Source organism: Leptinotarsa decemlineata, unplaced genomic scaffold (genome assembly GCF_025532065.1).
Source record: "Leptinotarsa decemlineata unplaced genomic scaffold, Ldec_3_MD MMD2_tig00026358_RagTag_RagTag, whole genome shotgun sequence".
Classification (NCBI taxonomy): domain Eukaryota; kingdom Metazoa; phylum Arthropoda; class Insecta; order Coleoptera; family Chrysomelidae; genus Leptinotarsa; species Leptinotarsa decemlineata.
Window position 1 is genome coordinate 3,089,999 of NW_027412703.1, and position 27,485 is coordinate 3,117,483.

A 27,485-nucleotide genomic window follows, 5' to 3' on the forward strand; every position below is an offset into this window, starting at 1 on the left:
TTTATGGGCCCAAGGAGAATATTTAAACAATAGAAATTTCCTAAAAAATATTTTATATACCGACGAATATATATACAAATATATACACATACGAATATATACTACAAATGGAGTAGTGTCATCACAGAATTGTCGCTATTGGGCAGCGGATAATCCTAACTGGGTAATAAACTATAAAAGCCAGTATTCCCAAAAAATCAACGTCTGGTGTGGGATATTGAACGAACGAATTATTGGTCCTTTCTTTTTTGAGGAAAACATTATTGCGCAGAGGTTTCTAGAATTTTTAAACACAGAGTTTTGGGACGCTATTCACGAGCTGGCCAATCAATGAACGATCAAATTTAATTGTCCAGTTAGATGGGTGTTCAGTTCATTATGCCAGAGCTGTGAGGCAATGGCTTAACGAACATTTTCCAAACCGTTTATAGAGTGGCCACCCAGATCTCCAGACCTCACAGTTTTGGACTTTTTTCTCTGAGGACTTCTCACACAAAAGGTTTACAAAAACCGCTCAAGAGATAGAAATTAACTTTGTGCAAGAATTCGACAAGTATGTGCAGATATTAGCCCTCAAGAACTAAGGAACGTAATCAGAAACATTCGGCGGCACATCTGGCGGCACTTTATTGTTGAATTCATAAAAAAATTATATATTGTGACTGTTAGCTGTGTGAGTTTTCGAATTTTTGAAATATCATAACATTGTTAATAATGAATACTTTTCATGAAATTTTGGTCACACCTATTTAGAGACACTCTGAATCCAGTGGCGTAGTGATTTTTTTCAATAAAAAAATCGCTAATAAAAATCCCGATTTTCGACTAAAAAAAAATATTGTAGTATGCCCTGAAACTTTAATGAACATTTCAAATTTTGTCCCAAGGTAGACATTTTAGTACTTGCCATTTAAAAAAAAAATTTAAATCGATTCACAACTTCAAATTTTAGGGGGGTGTTTACATTAAAAATGGATCACACTGTATATGTAATAGTTATTATTGAAATTTTTGTATATTAGGATTTCTACTTCAAATAAAGATTATTATTATTATTTTTTATCAAATAAGTATTGATCATTTTATTAAATATCGAAAAACAGTATAAAAAACAAACGAGTTTTAATATGTAGCTTTAATATTTAGGTTACAGAGCTGACAAAATGCTATTTGTTTACAATTCTTTCAAAATAGTAAAGCTATCAACTTTGCTCAGCAAAATCTTTTGAAGAAAAAGAACACTTACAGCTATTACAATGGAAACATTTTATACAAAAAACGGGTCTGACATATGCAAAATGTTTCATTTTTTAAATGCCCTCCCCTTAGTCATCTAATCCAACTTACCATTAATATTTATCATTATGAATACTTCGGGCAATTTTGTTATTCGATTTGACCAAAGTAATCAAATTAGATTTGTTTTGGACTGAGAGGGTTTCGAAAAATTTTCATTATTATTCTGCCCACCTTCCTTTCAATAAATTAGTCCAACACACAAAATTCCTAACCTGCATCATCACTCACATTAAATATAATTCACTAAATACGATTCTCAACTGGCTTCACTCATCGATCCCATTTAGGGAGCCTTCTTTGGCCCCTTACGCATTCCCTATGTCTTCTTCCAAGAATAGAACATTTCCAACGGCTTATTCACTTTCCAGTATTTGTCAAAGACCTGAAAAAACAAGATATTTTACTAGATGAGTTTTTTAACATTCAAAATTAAATCACAGAATATTGACAATAAATACAAAAATTTTGTGTTGTGATACTGAACCATGTAGCGGTTTGCATCAACTTCAATAGTTCATATCTAGTGAAATAGAGGCCCTAAATCAAAAGAAAGTAGTTCAAAGGAACAAGATGTTTGCAATACTACAAAACATATGAAAATGCCACCAAGTGAAAATTCATTGACAATCTAATAAAACAGTGAATTTTCGATCACATACAGGACTAAAGGTCACATTGGAGATTGGGGTTAGGTTAGGTTCACACAGAACAAAAGGTCACATTTGAGATTGAGGTTAGTACACACAGAAATAATGATCACTCATACAGTGTCACCATTAAAGTGCGCACCATATGGGAAACTTTTTTTTCGAAAAGTTTCAATGAAGTTCAACTTTGTCACTTGTTTGTGCTTTGAATTTAACTTAAAATGATGCGGCCAACTGCGACCCACTGACGTTCAGTGTTTGTCAAATTCAACTTATTTTTTTGAAAAAATTTGAAAAAGTGCATTTCTAGATCGAATTTAACAAAAAGTTACTTGAAAAAGTTGTGTCTACGGCAATTTTATATCCATATGCCAAATTTTATGCAACTAGGATAAAGTTAACGTTTTGCTTATTTTTGACAGATATCCCCTTTATTTTAAAAAACAAGTTCGGTTAATTGTCACCAATTCATGTATACATAACAAACTCATCATGGAGTTTAACTTTTCTGATACATTTTTGCTTATACGAACATTTTTAGAGAGAAATTAAAAATTTGCTAAGTTTCAATCACTTGGCTATTTTCTTAAACAAACCTTTGATTTCGAAAAAGCAGAGGCAACTAAAAAAAATGCAAATAATTTTGATAGAACTATTATTATTATTATGAATTTTGAACAACAATAATATTATAGAAAATACAAATGGTACAAAAAATTACTTATTGATCTAAATGAGGTTGTCAAACACTTATAGCCTACATTTCAGTATGTCGTCCTCCACGTTCAATACAAATCATGGTCCTTCTACTGACATCTGTAACTGCGTTTTTAATAAATCGTGGATTTATATTTGCACAGCACTCGCGAATGGTATTTTCCAGATGTTGTATGTCAGTAAATGGTCTACTTCGGTACACTTTTTATTTCAGGTAACCCCACAAGAAAAAGTCTAAAGGCGTCAAGTCGGGTGATCTAGGTGGCCAATAATGTTCCCAGTTACATCCAATAACTTTACCTCTGAACATTTGTTGGAGGGACTGTTTTACAGCAACCGTGTGATGTATTGGTGCGCCATCAAGCTGATACCATAGGTCGTATTTAATATTTAAAGGCATATTATCTAAAACTTCACTCACCTCATTATTTAATAGGTTGAGATAACCGACGAATGATAAATTTCCTTAAAGAAAAATGGCCCAATTATTTGGTCGTTAAATATCCCACACCATACATTAGTTTTAAAGGAATACTGATCACCACATTCAACTGTGAAATTGGGATTTTCTTAGGCCCACCATCGGCAGTTTTGAGAATTTACCGTTCCATTTGAAGAGAACGTTGCCTCATCTGTCCATAAAATTTTATACGGAAACTTTACATTTTCTTCTCTCTCTTCTTGAAACCAGAATGAAAACCCCAAACGGACATCAAAATTTTGTTCTTTTAATGTGTTAATAAATTTTGGCTTGTAAGGCCAAAATTTATTCTTTAATGAAATTATTCTAACACTTTCTCTCTTGTAATTGGTATTTTTTATAATATCGGTTATGCTCGTTTGACCGTATTCAATTTCTTTTAAACAAATGTTAAGTTGGGCCTCCTCATCATATTTACTTGGAGTGTGCTTTTTCTTAAATTGATTTGCTACGGATCCTGTTTCTCTGAATTTCGACTTTATCCTTGACACAGTAGTATGTTGAACATTTTTTCCTGGATGCCGTTCATTAAAAATGTTAGCTACTTGCCGGTATGGTGTATTCTCACCACATATTCAAACTATTTCTATTCTTTCCTGAAGAGACAACATTATTGCAACAATAACTGTTAAAAATTTAACAAGTAAATCAACAACTTGACACTACCATAGAATGCATTTTGTTTGTCAAGACCCACTTAAAAATTTTATTCAACGTGATTAAGCATCCTTACCGCCCTAGTTAGTGTTTATAAATAATCTGTAAATACTGAATATTGAAATTTTAATGTAATTTCAACTCTAGTAATTTTTTTAATACTTATTGCAGTTTTTGAGTTGTGTCTGCTTTTTCAAAATTGAAGGTACTGACGTTTGTTTAAGAAAATATCCAAGTGATTGAAACTTTGCACCAGTCATGTTAAAATTTTTATAGCACATTTTTAATTTCTCTCTAAAAATGTCCGTATAAGTAAAAATTTATCAGAAAAGTTAAACTCCATGATGAGTTTGTTATGTATACATGAATTGATGACAATTAACCGAACTTGTTTTTAAAATAAAGGGGATATCTGTCAAAAATAAGGAAAACTTTAACTTTATCCTAGTTGCATAAAATTTGTCATATGGATATAAAATTGCCACAACTTTTTCAAGTAACTTTTTGTTAAATTCGATCTAGAAATGCACTTTTTCAATTTTTTTCAAAAAAAAAAAAGTTGAATTTGACAAACACTGAAAGTCAGTGGGTCGCAATTGGCCGCATCATTTTAAGTTACATTTAAAGCACAAACAAGTGCCGAAGTTGAACTTCATTGAAACTTTTCGAAAAAAAAGTTTCCCATATGGTGCGCACTTTAATGGTGACACTGTATATCAGATCATACAGGACTAAAGGTCACATTGGAGATAGGTTAGGTTCACACAGGACAAAAGGTCACATTTGAGATTAATGTTAGTACACACAGAAGTACTGATCACTCATATATCAGATCATACAGGACTAAAGGTTACATTGGAGATTGGGGTTAAGTTAGGTTCATACAGGACAAAAGGTCACATTTGAGATTGAGGTTCGTACACAATTTTAAACAGGTTGAGAGGGGATCTTTCAAGACAGAAAATGAAGGCGCATTTAAAAATATGTTAGCATAACACGATTGCTACAAATTTTGTAGCGATATTCACAAACACATATTGAATTGAAGAATAGAACAGATTTCCAGAACAAGTGTGGAAATATCTTTTACAATAATTGCACGTAATCTAAAAATATCTGTTATCAAATAAAAAATTCAAACCAGAAACCTAGAGTTAAATAAAAAATTACAGAGGTGAGATTATACCTTTTCAGTTCGTTGACATATATTTGTATTTCAACACTTTTTAAAAACCTCTTATGGTAGAAAGACATCATAAAATTTTTAAAAAAGTACTAGAATTTATAATGCAAAGTAATACTTCTGTTAGAATCAGTTCACTTGAAAAAAAAACTTGAAGGTGAAGAGGTTGATGTGTGAAATTTTTATTATTATTATTATCAATAAATATCATTTATGAATGTGAAACTAAAGATCCATCCTACTGAAGTTGAAGCCTTGACTAAAGATTACTATAGCTACATATGTTTCATTGGTCACCACTACAGAAATACCTAATTAACCTATAAGAAAATAAAGATTTCAAAATATAATCTCGAAATATTCATCTCTCCCAACTACCTACACCGTAGGTTCTAATAAATGCCTGCTGGAACACATCTTCTTCCTTGCTGATGTTTCTCCATCACCCAGCAGCAGGACCATGCCGAAATTGTTTGAGTAGATCACCTACAGACCAGTTTTGAGGTATAACCTCTCATCAGTGTAGGAAAGACCCGACCCAAATAGCAAACGCGGCTTGACTGCATGTATGTAACAGCTCCATCTCGTGAACAAAACCCAAAGCAAAGAAGAAAATTCCCATGTATCAGTTCTCTCTGACAGAAATCAAAATACAGTATTCAAACTAATCAACAGTAAAACCATAATATAATTTGTTACAAACCTGTCCCAGAGTTTGGTTGCCATTCAACTGGACATACTGCCCTGTTGTTGGAGAAATGTATAAACAAAAGTTGAGTAAGGTATGCGTCGTTGATAACTGAGAATCAAGGTCGAGTGTGAGACGCATTGCGAGATATTTATGAAGATGATCCACCGTTGCATTTGCTGTTGTTTTGATGTATCTGAAAAAAGTTCATTAAGTTACCATAAATTAACATACTCCTACATTTTTCAAGTTAATAAGCTGGTACCTCAATCAATGAAGATATCAAAGTGGAGGAAAATTCAGCAACTTTTTATGAAACATGTTTCAGTTCTCTAACACAACTGTATTTTTGGAAATTGACTTAGTCTTATGAAGCTTCACTTCACTCAACACATAGGATGAAAAGTCCCGGCCTAAGTAAAAAAACGCGTTTTTTCTGTTCAAAATTGGCTTTATTCATCAATGTAATCTGCATCAAGAGCCAAACAATCATTCTAGCGCCCCTCTAACATTTCAATACCACTTTTGTAGAACGATTTATCCTTTACCTCGACATAGGCCCCAGTTTCAGTAATAACCTCTTCATTCCAGCGAAATTTCTTCAGCCAGTAGTCGCTGGGAGTTAAATCTGGCGAATATAGTGGATGTGGGAGCAATTCAAAATTGAATTCATGTAGTTCTGCCATTGTTTTGAACGACTTGTGACACTGCATTGTCTTGATGAAACAACATTTTTTTTCTTTGCCATATGCGGTCGTTTCCTTGCAATTTCGGCCTTCAAATGCTTCAATAACGCAATATGATATTCATTGCTGATGGTATTTCCCTTCTGAAGACAGTTGATGAATATTACACCACGCACATCCCAAAATACCGATGCCATAACCTTTCCAGCACATTGTTGTGCTTTCGAGCACTTTGGACAAGCTTCACTAATTGCTCTCCACTCAGATGACGATCGTTTTGATTCCGCAGTCAAGTGATGGATCCATGTTTCATATTATCACATATCGAAGCAAAAACTCCGGTTTGTTGCGTTTAAACATGTCCAAATTCTGCTCAGATGGCTTTATATTGCATGAGCAATATAAAGCCATCAGTTAACTCACGCAACTTCACTTCTTAATCGTTCAAAATTATTTTGTACATTTTTTTATGTTTTCTGGTGTTACTGCCTCATTTGGACGTCCACTGCATATCATCGGCGTCTCTTCAATCACGTTTTAAATCAGCAAAGCAACGTTTAATAGTTGTTTCTGATAGAGAAGAATCTTTATAACACTTTTCGAGCATTGCTTCGCTTGAAAGGTATTTTTCCCATCAAGAAGCAGTGTTGAATTAAAACACGAAATTGTTTTTGATCCATTGTTTTGAAAATAACAAAAGTAGTGTCACTCTCAGCACAATAACTCACAAACTTATGAGCAGGATATCATGAAATTTCAACAGATTTTTTTTGAAGGTGAATGCAATAACACTAGCGCCATCTGTGTGTTAGAGCCGAAACTTTTCAAGCCCAGGTAGTGAAATTCATTTTAAATAAAAATGCAGCGAAACTGCAGAAACAATGTGCTTCATTCACTTTGTGGCCAGTCCTAACATTTATGAATTATTGCAGAGCAACATCAAGACTTACTCCTCTAATTTCATAATATAGATAGATAAAAATAAACGTATGACTTTAGGGATAACCCAATTTAATCAAAATATTTTTACTTATTCACAAAAAACTGCTTCTGGAAGCATCTAGTAACTGAATAGTTTTATGCAATAAGTGGAATCTGAGTGAAAAAACATTAACAGAATAAAATATTGAAAGAGAAAGGTTGAAATCTCGACTTTTAAAAATATTCATATGGATGTCAATGACCTTTAAAAACAATTATAACCACCATAAAGCAATAGGAATATTCTACCGTTATTATGTAGATTTCAGATTGACAAATTTTTGGATTGTGAAAGGCTGAACGGCCAAAAATATCAAGGAACATTGCCTTTTTTTTATTTATTTATTTGGTTCCGCTCTTATATTACTTGTTCCGACCTTATCCAAAATTATTGAAAAAAATCATAAAAAGGCAGCTAATTTACTTTCTCTACAGGCTGATTCACGGTGGATGGCACATTAGACGTTTCTGGTGAACCAGACAACGGATCACTTTGAAAATTTAATGGAGGGCATATTCGGACATTCTCTAGCCAACTAAAATATTTTCGGCAATGCGGTGTTGCCGCTTCTATTAGAAAGCAGTAGCAACTTTGATTTTTCAAATGGAACACTCTGTATATAATATTATTTTTGGAATCTCCAACAATTGCCCGACAACTTTTCTTGATATTTCCCTATACCTATCTGTTACCGTTTTCGAAATAAAAATTAATTTCAATTTTTTTCTTCGAAAATCACGACTTCTAAAAATGCCGATATCTTTTAGTTAAGAAGTACTATGATATCGAAATTTGGTTTGGAGTTAGGTGATACTTGGACACTTCCCACACGTCAGCCTAATCTTCGTTACTTCAATACAGGGTGGTAAAAAAATACAGTTTTTTCGTTTGCTTGAAAAAGTTGCTGAAATTTGATTATTTTAAATGGAACACCCTGTATATTATTGAAAATTCGGAAAACTGCTGAAATTTGCTCTCTTTCTATGTATATCTTACCTATACCTAACTAGTCAAGTTTCGGACTTATGACATTTATTTGTGAAAATGTCCCTTCAGAATGGTATTTCCATTCGGTATTTGGTAAGCAGGTCATGATTACTATTTGACAGTAGCGTTGTGACATTCTCCTAATAATATCGACATTTTCGTCACTTCAGAAGTTGCAAATACCTTCAAAACGATGGAACAAAACTATTCAAATGAAGTTCTTATGAATTTATTTTTGGACAGTGTGACAAAATTATCAGCAGAACATGTAGAAAGTTCAATGAAATGTATCCGAATCTACCGCCAATGAACCTCAAGAAATTTATACGAATTCAAAACAATTTCAATATGTTTGGATAAACTTTAAAAAAGCACCAAGAAACTTGAAATTGGAAATATTGATATGAATAATTATAAAAAAGTAAAACAATCATGTGGAATATTTCAAAATATGTTCGAATCGCTGGCCGTTCACTTCTAAGCACTTTAAAATGCGGGTGTTGACTGCTTTCGTGGTGGCAGATCTGATTTCATTGGGATCCAAATCTTCAAATGTTTGGGCAATCCTTTCTAACAATTCATCTCTCGAACGCATGGGTATTTTGTAAACTTTTTCTTTAAACATTCCCCACAAATAAAAATCTAATGGATTAAGATCGGGTGATCTCGCTGGCCAATTCCATGGTCCCAAGCGCCTCATCCACCGATCGTCAAATAGTCTATCCAGTTCTGCGCTCACTTCTCTTGTGCAATGTGCAGGAGCTCCGTCTAGTTGGTACCAACAGTTTCGATAATCTTCGAGTGGCAGATTATCCACGAAACTGTCTACAGTATTCTCCAAAATATTCAGGTAGCTTCTGGATGTTAATGACTCCTCGTATATCACGTACCTCAATTTGTTGTCCATCAACATGCAGAAGACATTAAAACTAAATTTTTCTTGAAATCCGGCTTCTTTTGTGACGTGAGGATTTTCACTGGACCAATAATGACGATTTTTTCTATTGAAAATCCCTTCTCTCGAAAATTTCGATTCATCAGTCCAAATAATTTTATTTAAAAAAAGTGGATCTTCTTGAATGCGTGTCAACACATTTCACAAAATTCTACTCTCTGTTGAGGATCTTGAGGCTTCATTGCTTGAATTTTGGTGAATTTATAATCATGTATTTTATGTCTTCGCAAGATTCTTTGAACCGATGAATATTTTATACCCAAATCTTCTTCAGCACTTCTTATCGATGACTCGGGAAATGCGTGAAAATATGCTAAGACATTAATCTGGTTGTCTTCGAAAGTTACGGGTCGAGGCAAGTTTCTTGGTGCTTTTAAAGTTGATCCAAATGCATTGAAATTGTTCTGAATTCGTATAAATTTCTTAAGGTTCATTGGCGGTAAATTCGGATACATTTCATTGAACTTTCTACATGTTCTGCTGATAATTTTGTCACATTGTCCAAAAATAATAAACAAATTCATAAGAACTTCGTTTGAATAGTTTTGTTCCATCGTTTTGAAGGTATTTGCAACTTCTGAAGTGACGAAAATGTCGATATTATTAGGAGAATGTCACAACGCTACTGTCAAATAGTAATCATGGCCTGCTTACCAAATACCGAATGGAAATACCATTCTGAAGGGACATTTTCACAAATAAATGTTCATAAGTCCGAAACTTGACTAGTTAGGTATAGGTATGATATACATAGAAAGAAAGCAAATTTCAGCAGCTTTCCGAATTTTCAATAATATACAGGGTGTTACACTTAAAATGATCAAATTTCAGCAACTTTTTCAAGCAAACGAAAAAACTGTATTTTTTTACCACCCTGTATTGAAGTAACGGAGATTAGGCTGACGTGTGGGAAGTGTCCAAGTATCACCTAACTCCAAACCAAATTTCGATATCATAGTACTTCTTAACTAAAAGATATCGGCATTTTTAGAAGTCATGATTTTCGAAGAAAAAAATTGAAATTAATTTTTATTTCGAAAACGGTAACAGATAGGTATAGGGAAATATCAAGAAAAGTTGTCGGGCAATTGTTGGAGATTCCAAAAATAATATTATATACAGAGTGTTCCATTTGAAAAATCAAAGTTGCTACTGCTTTCTAATAGAAGCGGCAACACCGCATTGTCGAAAATATTTTAGTTGGCTAGAGAATGTCCGAATATGCCTTCCATTAAATTTTCAAAGTGATCCGTTGTCTGGTTCACCAGAAACGTCTAATGTGCCATCCACCGTGAATCAGCCTGTATACTATAATACACGTCAAGCTAACTTGATCAGACTTCCCCTGCCCACAACAACAATGGTGAAGGACTCATTGATATACAATGGAATAAAGATGTACAACAAAATTCCCATATACCTGAAGAGTTATTCTTGGAATATTTTCAGGAAAAAATTAAGCCTATTATAGTTTAGATGAATTTTACAATGACAACGCTTTTTATGAATTATAGTTTACTACTGTATGTCACTATAATATAGCATATTTTTTTAAGGAAATTTTTTGAATTTTAAATTGTATAGCATTTATTTTGTTTCGTAAAAATGTGTTTGACACCCTATTTTATATAAATGGGCTTTTAGGAATTACTTTTAAACTACTTTGACATAGTTCATAATCGTTTGTCAACAAGAACTCTTTCTTAGGACAATAAATGTATTTTTCTCTCTCTCTGGTACAAAACTTTCGGGCAGGATTATGCTGGTATAAGGAAGTTATTAAAAATTAATAACAACTTTTGATTAGGACAAAATATAATCATTCAAATAATCTTTATTTGATGATCATGATGAATTTCATTAGTTCAGACTTCCATTGTCTAATATGATTTAAAACCCCCAAAAGAACAATTAAAATTGAATAAATAGCTGAACATAACAATTATATTAAGTAAAGAAACCTAAAATGAAATTATAATAAAATAAAAATCAAGCAAAAATTGAACAATTGAAAATTAAGAGTTCAAGTCAAGTTACTTTACGACGTTTCAATTGTTTCCATCGCAACACCGATATTTTACTTCAAATGTGAAAAAAACTTACCTGATAGAATTTTCCTTAAGGGCCTTGACTAAAGGGTTATCCCCCGACATTTCAGTAGGGTGTGGTTTGAACACCAACTCGATTTCATTGAGAGTCATGGGTTCCGAGGTTCCTTCTCCTTCGGTATCTGTTTGCTCTGTTCTCTCGCTCGACTCACTTTCTTCGCTTCTTTCTGATGTCAAGACACTAAACGAAAACAAATTATAAATATTTATTTTCTAGGCTTGATAAACCAATTACCTCTTCGGGCGCTTACCCATTGACTTACTGATGGAGCTCACGCTTGACGATACCGGGCTGGGAGGTTGTGAAGGGGTACTACGGCCCGATGGAGACGGACTCGGTACATTGGTATTGGCAGGTGGCGGCACACTGTTTGTGTTGGTGACCAATGTTGGTGGTGAAGTAGAAGTGGGGGAATTTACCAGAGGGGCCTGAGCTGCTGCAGGAGTTCCTTCTGGAGGTGGCTATAAAAGTTAATACCATCTGTAACATCTACTTTAACTAACCTGCTGGTGTTTGAAGAAAAAACATCAAACACATCACCCAATCCCTTTCGAATATTTTATAAATAATCAGACCTTACATTCTGCTATTCAAACCAGAGATCTAGGTGTGATCCTAGACTCCATACTTAGTTATAAATTAAACATTTCCACTGTAAATCAAAAATCTATGAAGATGCTTGGCTTTAGGAAGAGAATCACCTGTGATTTCATTAACATCACTGCTATTGAATCACTTTATTTTTCCCTGGTTAAATCTCATCTCGATTATTGTTCCACAGTTTGGTCCTCTCATTAAGTTACACAGAAAGAGAAACTCGAGGCCATACAGCACAATTTCCTGCGATATATTGCCTTCAAGATGCGTATATACTATGACTATACTGCATTGGAATGCAGTTTGAACATACCTTCTCTTGAGACTCGCAGAAAACATAGAGATTCAATACTTCTATTCAAAATTATCAACAGACTGAGTATCAGTCCCGAGCTTCTCTCCAAAATATCCTTACATGTCCCCAGTCGTTCAACTAGACAGGTGCAAACGTTTTACGTTTCTTTTCACAGATTCAAATATTCATACAAGAGCATTATTCCCAGAACTCTTCGATTCGCTAACTCTTTAAATAACCTTCAAATCTTTAATATATCAGTTTCCCACTTAAAATTTTTTATTAATTTATTTTGTAGCGTTTTAATTTTTTTGAAATTAGTAATGCCACAATTATCCCATATGATTAACAGATACCTAAGATTCGCCAATATACCGGGTGTCCCACATTTTATGTGACAGGCAATATCTGGTTTGTTGAAGGAGATACACAAAAATGTTTCATACAAAAGTTTTAGGAGTTCATGAGAGCTATATTTTGATATAATTTTTAAATATATAGGGTGTTTGGTTAAGTGCTACAGACCAAAATTCCATTTTTTAAAATAGAACGCCCTGTATATCATTACATATTCAGATGCTACGTTAAATTCTGATATCATTTCATGTTTGGTTTTTGAAATTCGGTTACGGCGTTTGTTGAGTTATTGCACTTTTCCTTAAATATAAAGTTTCAAAAAAACTTATTTACTCGTACACGAATCTAGTCTATATCTTTTATTAAATTGAACTAGACTACTACTGAATACAAACCATTATTCTCACCTCTACGATACGATATCGATATCAGTTGAATATAATATTGAAATTCTTGAGAATGTGACTAACTTGAGGGTGAATTGCTTTATATTGCACAATTTCATCAAGTAGCTTATGCTTGTTGATGCCATAGTAACAAATGTTGTTGAATTGTATCTACTTGTCAGTTCGATTCAGTGATTCTTTGCAAAACAGTAACTGTGTTCTTTGTGCGAAAACTCCAGTATGCCTTTCGCGTTTAGTCCAAGTGATTGCATTGATATGTTATTAATTTTTGGGGAATGTCAGAAAAACTGCCGTCAAGCACGACGTCTATACCAAGAACGTTTTCTAGACAGACCCATTCCGTCACGAATGACTTTTTCGAGAGTTGTAGAAAAATTGCGAACTGGGTCATTTCCTTCTACTATAAAGCATCGTCATCATACGAGATCTGTTAGAACTGAAGATTCAGAGATCAATGTGTTGGCTTATATTATTATTCATCCACATGTTTCTATCCGTACTCTTGCAGAAGAAGTCGGTGTGAGTAAATCTAATGTACAGAGAATTTTGAAAGAAAATAAATACCACCCATTCAAAATTCAGTTGGTACAAGGTTTGAAACCCACGGACTTTGAACGACGACTTGAATTCATTGCTTGTATTCAGGTAATATTACATGAAAGTCCTAACATATTCAGTCAAATTTTGTGGAGCGATGAATCGCGATTCCACAATAATGGAGTTGTGAATCGACATAACAGTCACTATTGGTCTCAAGAAAATCCTCACTGGGTCCGCGAAAGTAATTTTCAAACTACTTGGGGTATTAATGTATACTGTGGATTGTTCAATGGCCGCATCATAGGACCTTACTTTTTCAATGAAAATCTCAATGGATTGCGATATTTACATTTTCTAGAAAATGATTTGATCCAGTTGATGGAAGATATTCCCATAGCAGAACGACAAGGAATTTGGTGGCAACAAGATGGTCCTCCTCCTCACAATTCACAGGTTGTTACTGAATATCTGGATAGAACGTACCCAAATAGATGGATTGATAATAAGGGTCCAATTCGGTGGCCGGCTCGTTCTCCAGATTTATCACCGCTTGATTTTTTCCTATGAGGTTATTTAAAAGATATTGTTTTCACTATTCCCCCTTTGAATGTGGATGATCTGTAAATGAAAATTCGACTAGCGTGCAGTGATATTACGCCTGATATTATAAGAGCGACTTGTACGAGAGAAGTGATTCGACGTTTCGAAGCCTGTATAATATCTAATGGGCATCACTTTGAACAATTTTTATGACTTATTTCTAGGTACCTACCATTCTTATGAAATGATTTATCAAGTTATATTATTTACATTGTTACTAATTAAAGATTTGTTTTCGAATACACCTCTTTCAATTTCGCAATTGTTTCATATTCAAAATGATTCCTGACTGAATTCCACAACTCAAAATTGAAACCATTACTTCGAACACCCAAAATTTTGACTAATTTTCATGTGATCTGATGCAGAGAGAATAATTGTATGAGATATTTTAAAAAATAGTAGTCGTTCTCAAGACTTTACATTTTAAGCAATAACTCAACAACGCCGTAACCGAATTTCAAAAACCAAACATGAAATGATATCAGAATTTAACGTAGCATCTGAATATGCAATGATATACAGGGCGTTCTATTTTAAAAAATGGAATTTTGGTCTGTAGCACCTACACCTATATTTAAAAATTATATCAAAATATAGCTCTCATGAACTCCTAAAACTTTTGTATGAAACATTTTTGTGTATCTATATAGAGCTCCTAGCATTGGTACAATTTTATCATTAACCCATTAAGGCCCAGAACTATTTTTTTCCGAAATTGGTTATTCTGATAACTTTTTCAATTCAAGGAACGTCAGAAATGACTCAGAAAAATACTTTAAAAAATGCTATCTTTTTGATTTTTGAAGTGGGTCGTTAATGACCCCTTGGGACTTAGGAGTGCAATAAATGTACACTTGAGATATAAGGTGGTTTATTAACTTTATATTATTTGAAATTAACTATGATAGGTTTGAAAGCATTTATCATGTAGCGGAACTTCACAAGCATCACAAGACTTGTTGGTCTTATTTTTGCATACCACACATCGGAGTCTTCTTTGTCCAGTTAGGATTATGTGTTGTCCGCCTGCAATTTTTGGGTACTAATGCTTGCCCTCTTCGGTCCTGGACATGTGCTTCGTTTTCCGTATTTCAGTAAGAGTGCTTGTGTAACTGTACGACGGAAAGCAAGATTGTCTTCACTGTATCCATACTCACGCGCTAAAAGCCATGCATTTGTGACACATACATCGAACATCCAAAAAATTAGCGGAATGTACCACTTTTTGCCTCTAAATGCAATTCGGTAATTTGAGACGTGATTATCCAGCTGATCCACTTCCCCCATGAAAGTATTATACCTATTTACAACGTAAGGCTGTGATATGTTGACTTCAGATCTTTCTTTTGCCGAATATCTTTTACATTTGGCCACTGGTTCTAACCCATACTCATTAGACGTATGTGTGACAATATTGTTATCCTTCCAGCGAACACCAACCACATTATTATCGTTATCAAGTGCAGAACACATGGAGCCTCTATCAAGCTTCTTCATTGTGGCAGTTTCTATCAGTTAGCATTTGCTAGTTCTGTTTTCTCTAGTGGTACCTGTTGCTCCTATACCTTTTTGACCCAACAATGTGATAAGTTTTGCAGAAATGAAAAAATTACCAAAATAAAGAGAGAATTTTTGATCATCGTAATGTTTTTTCAGTATTTCTGCAAAATGAAATACTACTGATTCTCCCAGTCCCATACCTTTGTCGATATCCATGTTCTTATCTTTGCCTTGATATACTTGAAACTGTACACATTATCCGTACTTTAGTGCTGCAACCCATGCCTTATATTCAAAACGGATAGGTTTACGTCTTATGTATTGTTTACATCCATGCCTTCCATAGTAAGGAATCATGGATTCATCAATGAATATGTTGCTTTCAACAGGTGCATATCGCAAAAAGTTATTATTTAGTGCATCAATAAGATACCTTACTTTGGCAAACTTATCGTTTTGAGGCAAGTTATCGTTATCTGCTGCATGCAAATTAGAAGATATTTCAAAAAACGATTTCTGCGCATAGACTTGGCCACCAGAGGATTATGAACATCTTCGTTTGTTTCCCAATACATTGTTCTTCGTGGTAATGGAGCATATCCACTCAAAAGGAGAATTCCTATGTAGGTGTACATATCGCCAACATCCAACTGAAATCCTGCTTTATTTCTTGTCGCAGCATACAAGCATGAGAATCTTACTAAATTTTCAATAATTTTTGGGGTCAAAAATAGTTCAAAAAAATCTAAAGGATCACTCTCCCTGGAAACAGTTAGGGGCTGACAAAATTCAAAATCAGTATTGGTTTCATTTTTCTGGAAATCACCTGATGCTTGCCATTTGAAATCTGCAATTTTTGGCAATGTTTGTGAAAAAATGAAGTTTCCAATATTATGATTCACAGTTAAGTTTTTAGAAGTAGAGGGTTGAATTGTCTCCTGAATTACTTCTGCGGCTTCTTTGCTTTCTTCTGAGGGGTCGGAATTGTCATAAAAGAACTCTGCTTCAGCATTTAGTTGTGCTGCACAAAGACGGTCCGGATCCCTACAGTCTTCGTCTCCTGAATCTTCGGCACTCTCATCACCATCATTAGGTGATAATATCACAATTCCGCCTGGAATCACATTATCTGCCTCTAAATTCTCTATCTGCTCTAAAAGCCCAGCAACTGTGAGTGGGCGCTTCCTAAAAAAATAACCAATAAAAATATTCAAGAACTTCTGAGGCCCAAGGGGTCGTTAACGACCCACTAAAAAAAACACATGCAGTTTGGCAACCACGCAATCGAAGTTTGATTTCTTATAACCTTACTTGTGAGACATCTTTTATAATTGTACTAATTTACCAAAATAAGCAATGAAATACTAAAAAAGGTACTTACCAGTTCCGATATGAAGTCATTGCACGCACAAGAAAAAAAATACTATTTTCAACAATTTCTCTGAAGCCAGAAAATCACAAAAACCCTGAAACAAGCGCCCGGCATGCAAAAGGTAAACAATGCTAATATGGAAATAAGTTTTGATCTTTTGTTTATGCAAAAGAAGTTAGGTTTGACAATAAAAATCTGAAGTGGGTCGTTAACGACCCCAGGGTCCTTAATGGGTTAATAGATAGATAGATAGATAGATAGATAGATAGATAGATATTTATTTAACTATGTAACTCATACATGATATGGTTTATAGCAAGTCAATCACAATTAATATATCATATTGAATGAATATATAATAACATTATCTAAAAGCCTTCAGGTATACAATATAAAATATATCACAATCACATAAATTGGGTAATACACGTCAAAATTGAATTTTTGTCTGAATAAACTCGTCTCTAGAATAAAAACAATGTTCGAGAAGATAATTTTTTACTTTAATTTTGAACAATTTCTCGTTCATGGATCTAAATTCGCAGGGCAATTTATTATATAGTTTAAAATCTAATGAATTTTTCTCAGATTTGGACAACCTGTAACGTGGCAATACTAAATCATCAGCCGTAGCAGCCCGGGTAGTGTAATGATGCAGGCCAGAAACTTTTTGTATATTCTGCCTTTCTGAATGGATTTCTAGTAAATTTTGGTATATATACACACAAGGGAGTGGTAGAATCCTCATTGTTTTGAACAGTGGTTGACAGTGGTCTCTATACCTAGCCCCAGCTAAGTCTTATTGCGCGTTTTTGTAACCTGAATATTTTTGAGGAATCAACAGCATTACCCCACAGAATCGCACCATAGCTGATCACAGAATGAAATAATCCAAAATAAACATTTTTTAACATGCTCGAATTGAGGCAGTACCTGAGCTGTCTAAGCAAAAATAAGAGACTGGATAGTCTCTTACTCAATATATCTATACGAGGAGTCCAGTTCAAACGATCATCTAAAACAACCCCAAGCAATTTACAATGCTTACCTAACGTGATCTGATTATTACAGGAAATTATGAGGTTTTGTGTCTTCCCTTTATTCAGTCGAAGGTTATTGGCAGAGAACCAAGCTTCCGCTTTAGTCATCAAGGTTTCAGCATTATCAAGAAGACGTGAAATGTTGCTGTTTGAACTGATGAAAGAGGTATCATCCGCAAATAGGACAATTTGACATTTCGTCCTCATGTGAAAACATAGGTCTTTAATGTAGATGATAAACAACAGGGGGTCCAAGAACAGAACATTGCGGTACTCCATGTTTTATGATTTTCAGTTCTGAATCAGAACTGTTGTTAAGATGGACAAACTGTTGTCTACTTTCTAAGTAAGACTTGAACAGGTTCAACGGCGTGCCTCTAATGCCATAGAATGTAAGTTTTTCTATTAAATATATGTTCTGTGTCCTGACCAGTTTAACTTATCATCTAATATGAGTCCCAAACACTTGGTTTTTGCAACATTCATTAAGGGTAAGTTATTTATTCTTAATTCAATATTTCCACAAATTCTATTTTTTTGTTTAAATAGCATGTAAACGGTTTTTGCACAGTTCACCTTGAGTTTATTATATGCAAGCCAATTTGAGTATTTAGAGAGATCTTCATTGACTGTGTTCTCCAGTGAATGTAAATCATATCCACTGTACAAAAGGACCGTGTCATCGACGAACGTGAAATACCTTCCCTTAAGCTCGGCCTGTCTCAGTGAGAGAACCATTAGCGTATACAACAGGGGTCCCAAAACGGATCCCTGTGGTACGGCACAATTATTTTGTATATACTCACTCATGCTCTCACCAACAGCGAGAAACTGGGATCTTTTCTTTTAAAATGTCTCAATGAGAGAATAAGTTTTGCCCCTTATACCCATGCAACAACGTCAAATGCCTTTCTTAAATCAATTAACACTGCAATAACCATTCTTTTTTTATCCAATTCCGATGTAATATTATGAATGAAATCTATTGTGGCACTTAGAGAGCATCCTACCCTTGATAAAACCATACTGATACTCATCAAATCCTACAAAACGATCAACAAAATCCATTATTCTTGTCTTTATTATAGTTTCAATGATTTTAGAGAATGAGCACACAATTGTTATAGGACTATAATTTTCTAAGTTTTTGTTATCATCACCCTTAAATATTCAGTAAGTCTTCAGTATCTCAGGAGACACCCCCGCTTTGAAAATATCGTTTATCAAATTAACAAGTATGGAAATGACATTTTTTTCAATTAATATTATGTCTTTAACGGATATGTTGTCGTGCCCTGCTGCAGAGTTTTTATTGAGTGCAACTATGACTTCAGATACCTCTTTAGCATTGGTTTCCTTGAGGAATAATGAGCGGCTACACGATAGTTCCTCAAAATCTACACTTTCTATATTAATATCTATATTGGAAATGATTGATTGACCTATGCTAGTAAAATACCTGTTGAACATTGTTGCCACCTCTTGAGGGTCAGTGATAGTTCTATCATTGTAACTAATTTAATTGACTCGTTTTTTTTCTTCTTTATATTTATCATAAAGTTTATTTCTCTCCATTGTTTTTTTGCATTGTTACCTGCTTTTTGCCATTCTGGTTTGAAATGAATTGATTTTTGTTTCCTTATCTCATTGGCAACTTTATTTTTGAACACTTTAAAGTCCGTCCACAATTTATTCATAGTTTCAGAATTTGGATTTGTTCCATTTATTTTTTTATACATACTATCTCGTTCTTTTATTAAGTTCAATAGACCATAGGTCATCCAATCATTCCCCCTTGCGATATTGTATATTGATATTGTATATTAAGTGTGATGTAATCACACTTAATATTTTTATTAACCAGGACATTATCCAGTAGAGAATTCCTTTTGCTTGTTTGTCTAGTCACATTATTCTGGTCAACTATGTTACATAATCTAAAACCACTCATAGTTACCACATCAATGTTTTCTTTTGTATCCTCTGAATCTGCATTCACGAGATTGACATTCATATCTCCCAGTACAATAGTTTTATTCTTTTTGTTGCATAATATATTCTGAAACATATCAATAAATTCCCTAAACTTAATTTAGCTGGTCTATTACTACCATATATTTGCAGATTTAAAGATTTTAACGAAACCGCCATTAAATTATATTGATCAGAACCATCAACTTTTTCTATCACACTGAAATCAATATGTTCACAAATATATACCGAAATACCTCCAGCTCTTCCTTCTCTGCTCTTCCTTGCTTTATAATTGCATTATTCTTGTAATTTACTTCAAATATCAAATGAATGATGTATACATTTATTTTTCGTGCAGATCATAAAATTTTAAAACACAAGCTAAAATCATTTGGACTATTTGACCAAAGTCTATCATGGTTTGAGAGTTTCCTAATTGGCCGTACTAATCAAGTCATGATAGGGTATGCTACATCTTATATAATCCAGGTTTCATCAGGGGTACCACAAGGTACCCTGTGCACCTCTCCTGTTCAACATTTTCGTCAATGATATAGCCCGCGGGCCAAATCCGGCCCGCTAGTGTCATCAATCCGGCCCGCGACAGCCAATGATTACCTAATTGTTGTTACTATTGCTGTAATAAGTTGAATAAGAAAACACAGAATGATAATTACTCAGTTTTATTTACTTGCAAGGTAAAACTTAACGACAAAAATGATGACAAAGAAACTTAACTTAAGTATCTAAGTTTGAGCATATTAATAACTAACAAATAATTGAAATGAATCACGGTAAAACAAAAACACTAATGAGATTTATGTAATTGTGATTTTCCACCGACAATACTTTGTTGGTGATTCAGCCCAGTGGATCTGATGAAGTTAACAACTGATATGACTGGTTTTAGAACTTCAGACATATCCAAACATTTTCCGCACAAGGACTGTTGATGAATGATACAATGTAAGACTAATGGTTTTGAACCACCATCATTTTCTACAGCCTTTGACACAAGTGCAACCACTCCTATATTTTTACCATACATATTTTTGCCTCCATCAGTTGTTATAGATTTCAAATTTCTCCATCGAAGGTTTTTTTTAATAATGGCATTTTCAACTCCCTTAAAAATATCTGCCCCAGTTGTCGTGCCGTGAATACTATCAATATCAAGAAGTTCTTTATACACTTCATAGCTTTTATCTACTCCTAGAATAAAAATCAACACCTGAGCAGTATCTGACACATCCGTTGACTCATCCAATGCTAGAGAAAACCACTCATGAAGTTCATTTTTGTCAGACAGTTGAGATGATATATTTTCTGCGATGTTGCACCCTCCGAGCCACGGTGTTTGCTGATAAACTGACACTTTTAAATACATTTACCTTTTCGGGGCATATTTCTTCGGCTACTGCAATCAAGCATTCATTTATCATTTCTCTATCGGTGAATGGTTTGCCACGTTTTTCGATTTCAAGAGCCACACGAAAGCTGGCGCGAATTGCAAACTCTTGTTCGGTATTCGCTTTGGTAAACAAAGATTGCTGCGATTTGAGTCCGCGTTTCAAAGCTTCAAATTTTTCCTCTTGCAAACTTCCTGTATACTTGGAGTAACTTTGAAGATGTTTCGATTCATAGTGTCGTTTAATGTTATAGTCTTTGAGAACAGCTATGGTTTCATTACAAATTAAACATAGCGCCTTATTACTGGACTCAATCACAAAATACTGAACGTTCCATTTTTCTTGAAACGTTCTGCGTAAGTCAAATCAAAATACTTTTATTGACGGGTGTTACTTTATTTCACAATAGACCGTTTCGCTTCCTTCGCCTTTCCTACGCAGACTAACTCGCAGTTGCGCCGCTAGCCTTTTTATATGCAATTATTACTGCCATCTCGAGGTGATCAGAATACACTAGCTAGAACCAGAACTTTTTCGAACCAACACGGTAATTCCAAATATTTAATTACGCCTAATGCCACCTAGAGTAGCTGAAAAAGATAGTACATAGTACCACTACTCGCCACTAGATGTCGTTAAGTGTCACAATACACAATGATAATTGATATGCAAAAAAAGCGTAAGTTTGCTTAGGTCACGCACTTTGCGACTATCCTAGTCTAGAAATATAGTTAAGGGCAGAAATTGGCCCTTGGAACAAACTGAAAAAATCATTATGGCCCGAAGGCTTCAAAGTTTGGAGACCCCTGATATAGCCGAATGTTTTAAGAACACAGACTTTTTAATATTTGCAGATGACTTAAAGCTCTTCAGACCAATAAGATGATTGGATGATGTTAAATTAATTGAACAAGATGTGAACAACTTGGTTAGATGGTGTAATGAAAACAATTTGCAAATGAACATTGATAAATGTAGTTATATCAGTTTTTACAAATCAAATAAGAAATTTCACACTTGGACAAGAAAAACCAATTAACATATGTGACTTCAGTTAAAGACCTAGATGACCTTATTGATGAGCAGCTACGTTTTGCAGAACATGTAAAATATATTGCAGTCGACATTTCAAAACTATTAGGTTTCATTTCACGAAATTATAATCACCTATCTGTTTGATCTATATGACTAATTTACTTTGCATTAATAATCTCTCGGTTAGAATATGGATCAATTACATGGTCACCGTTTTATGGGAATCACCGCACCACATTAGAAAGGGTTCAGAATACATTCTTAAGATTTTTGTGCAAATAAAATGAACATGCATATAGAGAACCATAACTTTGTTGCAAATGCTCTCAACCTCAGTTCACCGGGTGAGACAAGAGAAAATCCATCTACATGTGCCCACTAGAGTTCTCAGAAATACCGATCTCTTTCACATGCCTTTCCATACCACCGACTATGGCATAAATTAATGATAGAAAATTGGAGGTTACTGGTATTACGTTATCTACATTAAAAAGTAGTCTGTGGTCAGAATTATAACATTTACCTGTGTATACTAATTTATTGTTCTTGAACTTAATTAACTATCTCTAGTTTATATATCGATCAACTGTATTTGTATTGTTACTTCACTCTATGAATATTATGTAATGGGGATAACCCCTATAAAAAAATTGATAAAAATGAAAAATTAATAAAAAAACACCATACTAATTATTGTTTTACTTTGTAATACATTGTATTTGTTTATTAGTTATATGCAACACACAGAAATAAAGTAGTTGATATTTGATGCACAGTTTAGAACCTTTGGTGTAGTAATGAATATTACTGGAGTTTTTTCTCAACTCCAAACCGTTATTTTAACACCTCGACACTTGTTTCGATCACCAAGTGATCATCTTCAAGAGGAAGATCAAACTTATCCAATAATTAAAATATTATTTTACAAGCTGTATTATTATTTTTACTTATTTCTACACTCTCATAGGTATCTAGATGCCTGTTGTTGTTAACTTGTCTAACTAATCTTAATGTCTATGTCTATGTAGAGGAGTTTGATCTTCCTCTTGAATAATGTTGAATAACTGAATAGTGATGTTCATTGTCGTACTGACATTTTTTGACATTTTAATAAACAAAAAATAACTTAACAAACCTTATCGGGTTGTTGGAATTGCCATATAGCACGAATATTTTTAGAAATATCGATATTAATGTGTTTGTCTTCAGGAAATTATTAAATTTTCCTCCATTTTGCAGTAGGTGAAGATATTCACTTCATATTCTAGGCTTGTGAAGTATTCGTGAGGAGCTTCAAAATGATGTACCACAAGACCCCCCTTTCCATTTAATTTTTTCATCTGTCAATTTCACTTCAAATTAAAGTATTCATGCATTAAATTCATTATACCAAATTTCAATTTTTATTGAATTCTTAACAACCACACGACGGTACACCACAAAATGAACATCCATCAAAATGTAACAACTGCAGACTTCAACATTTATTTATTCATGTATACGGGTAAAATACCTATGAGGAAAAAATATATACAAACTCAGTAATACCTTAAAATTAACTCAAACTTAACGTATGTATAAAGGTAGATATATATCAATGTATATACATAAAATTCAATTAAAATTAACATCCTAGCTGGTTAACTTTTGAATTATATTGCTACACTGTTTTTTGAAAGTATTCGGTGAAATTCCTGTAATGTCACAATTAAAATGGTTGGCTTCTCGTATAAAACTTGACATGGGTGAGAAGTAACCATAGTATGATTAGGGATAGTAAAAAGATCATTGTTCGTAGTTGAAAGAACAGGTACTTGGAATGAGACTTCACGACATAGATCATTACACAATTAATGTTACCTGATATAATTTTGTTCTACAAAAAGAAAGAGTGTAAAGACTTGCAATATCAAGTATATTCAAATAATCATACTCTCTAACTGTGAGGAAAGATTTCAAGGCAGCAAGTCTGAGGAATCTATGCTGCACTGCTTCAATATTATTTGTATGTACTTTACTGGTAATGAGAAGACCAGACTCGTCATGCATATATGTCATATTAAGGGTCTGTTCATCAGATGTTTAAGCCATAACTTAATGAATAAGCGAAAAAAAAGTAAAAAAATCACTACCACTTATCTTTATTTATGATCTTCAATATTCATGAAAAAAAATGTGATTGGACAAAAGTGTCAGTTTTCAGCAGGGAGGTAATTTTTCTTCATTTAAGTTATGCTTATTCATTAAGTTACGGTATGCATCCAATAAACCCATCCTCAATGGTTCAATAATAAATTTCATTTTCTTACCACTTCTCCAGCATTATTTGCAACACTAGATGCATTTTCATCTTGAGTTTCAGCAATGGTTGTCTCATTAGTCTTTCTCCCTCTGTTTGGTCTATTCTGGGACTGAATTTTTATTCCCTCTTTGATGGATTGAACCAGTGCTTCGCGCGAATGACTCTTATTTAGTTTTGCCAAAACTCTTTCTTGGTGAGCCTCATACTCATCTCTACTAGGATAAATTTTTGAAATCAACAAGTCAAAATTTGGGTCGGGCCTCAACGATCTTTTTGAAACTAGCTTTTTTCGGCATGTAGGGCATTCTTTATTTCCAGAACGCAATGCGGTGATGATACAATCAGAACAAAACCTATGAAGACATTCCTTAGTCGTCATAGTTTTTTTCAACATGTCCAAGCAAATAGGACACATCAATTCACTGTGCAAACTTCGAGGCGAAACGGCAATTTCAGTATTGTCAGTTATGGTTTCTTGTGGAGTACGGTGTAATTCATATAGAGAAAGCTCCCAATTCTTATTTAAACCTATTTGTTCTGAAGTCGTCATTGTCACCTTTATAATAATTTCTTTGTCAACCTGCTCTTGCGAACATTAATATAAAATAACTCTGAAGACTAGCGTCCGTTATACAAATTCATTAAATACTGTACTACCGTACTCTGTTTTCACTCCATACTTTTCACTATTACTATTTTCTTCTGTTATGATATATTCTTCCTCTTTTTCTACATTTTTTGGCCTTGCCACTTGGTGCATTAACCAAGGCAAGATGTATAGAATATTCTTGGTGTGATTACTGAACCCTTTTCCCATGTAGAATATTTTGTCAAAAACTCTCGACCTATGACAATTTTGGTGAAGGAATGATAAAGAGATCCAATTAATTCAGCGTTTCATTCATAAAGGTGCTGAGTTCAACTCAAGAGTCACAGATTGGTTGAGTTGGCACTTCAATTTTCAATGTTATTTATTTTTGAGCATAAATTGATTTCAGGTGAAAGATTTTTCCACAATATGGTTCGTGAATCGAAGTTCTGAACAAATTACGTGCGACAAATTTCGAATCTTGCCCCATCTATCAAAATATGTTCAATGTTGGGTCAATCGCAGTTCTCGTGTCTCGTGTTCTTGACGAAAAAAAGCGAATTAGTGAAAACACCAGGGTTTCTACGTATCTTATACTAATCTAAAATGTAAATTTGTCTCAGTCGAAAACCATAAGGAATCAGAATTTATGTTTTATGCACTTTTTGATTGAAAATAATTTCCCCTATAACCCTTTAGTATGATCCATGACCGGACACTGTGTGTTAACTTGTTAACTGCTCATTGCTGATGAAGTAACGCGGTATTTTCAAAATGATGATATAAACATTCTCATGAAAAAATAAATATAACACCTATCATCTTACTATAATTTATTTTCAGAATCTGATCAGAAAATGTCACCTGAATATATAACTACCTATCTCTTAATTGATGAGACATATCAGATTATGAACACATGAAGAAATTTCAAAAGTCTTCATTACAAGCTATTCGAGGTCGTGTGGCTTGAGTGCTTGACTGGACGAGAGAAACTGCAAATATTGAATCACACGTTAAAAGGTAAGAGCTCGTTAGTCCTTAGCTCGCACAAGTTTCTCAACTTCTGAGAGTTGTCGTTCGTATGGGGGCGACAGCTGATTAACGGAAAAACAGATTTTAAACAGATTTAAACAGAATTATTTTTATCGTCTTCATCAAGTAGTGATGCAGAAAATAATATAGAAATTTTTAAAACCATCAAAATTTTGGCAAATTTTATAATTCAAATCTAGCGAGTAATTTATGAGACAAGTCCGAAAAATGCTGTATCCAGAATTCTAGAAGTCTAAAAAAACAAGTAATTGCTAATATTGAAAGGATTCAATTTGTTTGAAATGTTTGTTGTGTTTGCCTAGTCGGAACAAAAAACTTACGGTGAAGTTGACATCGAACACCAGCCCCCAAATCTAGCACCCGCCCTCCATTCCCGATTCCGATTTACACCACACAACTTATAGATTGTTGATTCATGAAGATCGCTAATTAGAGTTGTTTTCTAGCGTTTAATTGTATTTAAGCGTGTAATCATTTATAATAAGATTCACCAGAATGGAATGATTCAATTTGTGTCAGATGCCAAATTCAATAATAAAAACAAACTTTTCAATTTTCTTCAACCTCAATCAGAATCGGATTTGTGCAAGTTTTGATTTTGCAGCATTATTTAGTACATCATTACAACATATTTGATAAAAACATTTCAGCATTTCATAAACTATAACGATCAAAACTGACAACTGACGTAACATAACATCAAATTCCGTTTCAAAACCAACCAGTCCATCTATAACGCAATCGGCGATCCTCTCCAGGTCGTCAAGGCTGACTCCTGGTTGGGCTGCTTGTACGGCGAGACTGGCGTGGACGAGCGGATTGATCCAGTCCATCCACATGGCCCTGATGATGTTGACTGCTGAGAGACCTGCGAGCATCTGTAAGTGGCGCAGGAAGTGGGACGGCGTCCGGTCGTCGCTGTCCTCGCGTTCCAAGAGTTGGCGCGTCTTGTGTTCCTGTGACTTCCTTAGGCGTCGCAGCAGCGAACCTTTGTGGCCTCCTGGGTGTCGAACGACTT

General features: G+C 34.1%; 1 protein-coding gene across 1 annotated transcript; it reads right to left on the reverse strand.

Moving 5' to 3' along the window:
- Nucleotides 1-1,120: 1,120 nt before the first annotated feature.
- On the reverse strand, nt 1,121-25,519 carry Sce (E3 ubiquitin-protein ligase Sce). Its single transcript, XM_074184647.1, has 5 exons — nt 24,830-25,519; nt 11,626-11,852; nt 11,386-11,571; nt 5,688-5,868; nt 1,121-1,681 (listed from the first exon to the last, which is right to left on the reverse strand). The coding sequence occupies exons 1-5, from the start codon at nt 25,370-25,372 to the stop codon at nt 1,616-1,618; spliced, it is 1,203 nt and encodes a 400-aa protein (XP_074040748.1). The 5' UTR covers nt 25,373-25,519; the 3' UTR covers nt 1,121-1,615.
- Between the last annotated feature and the right edge of the window lie 1,966 nt (nt 25,520-27,485).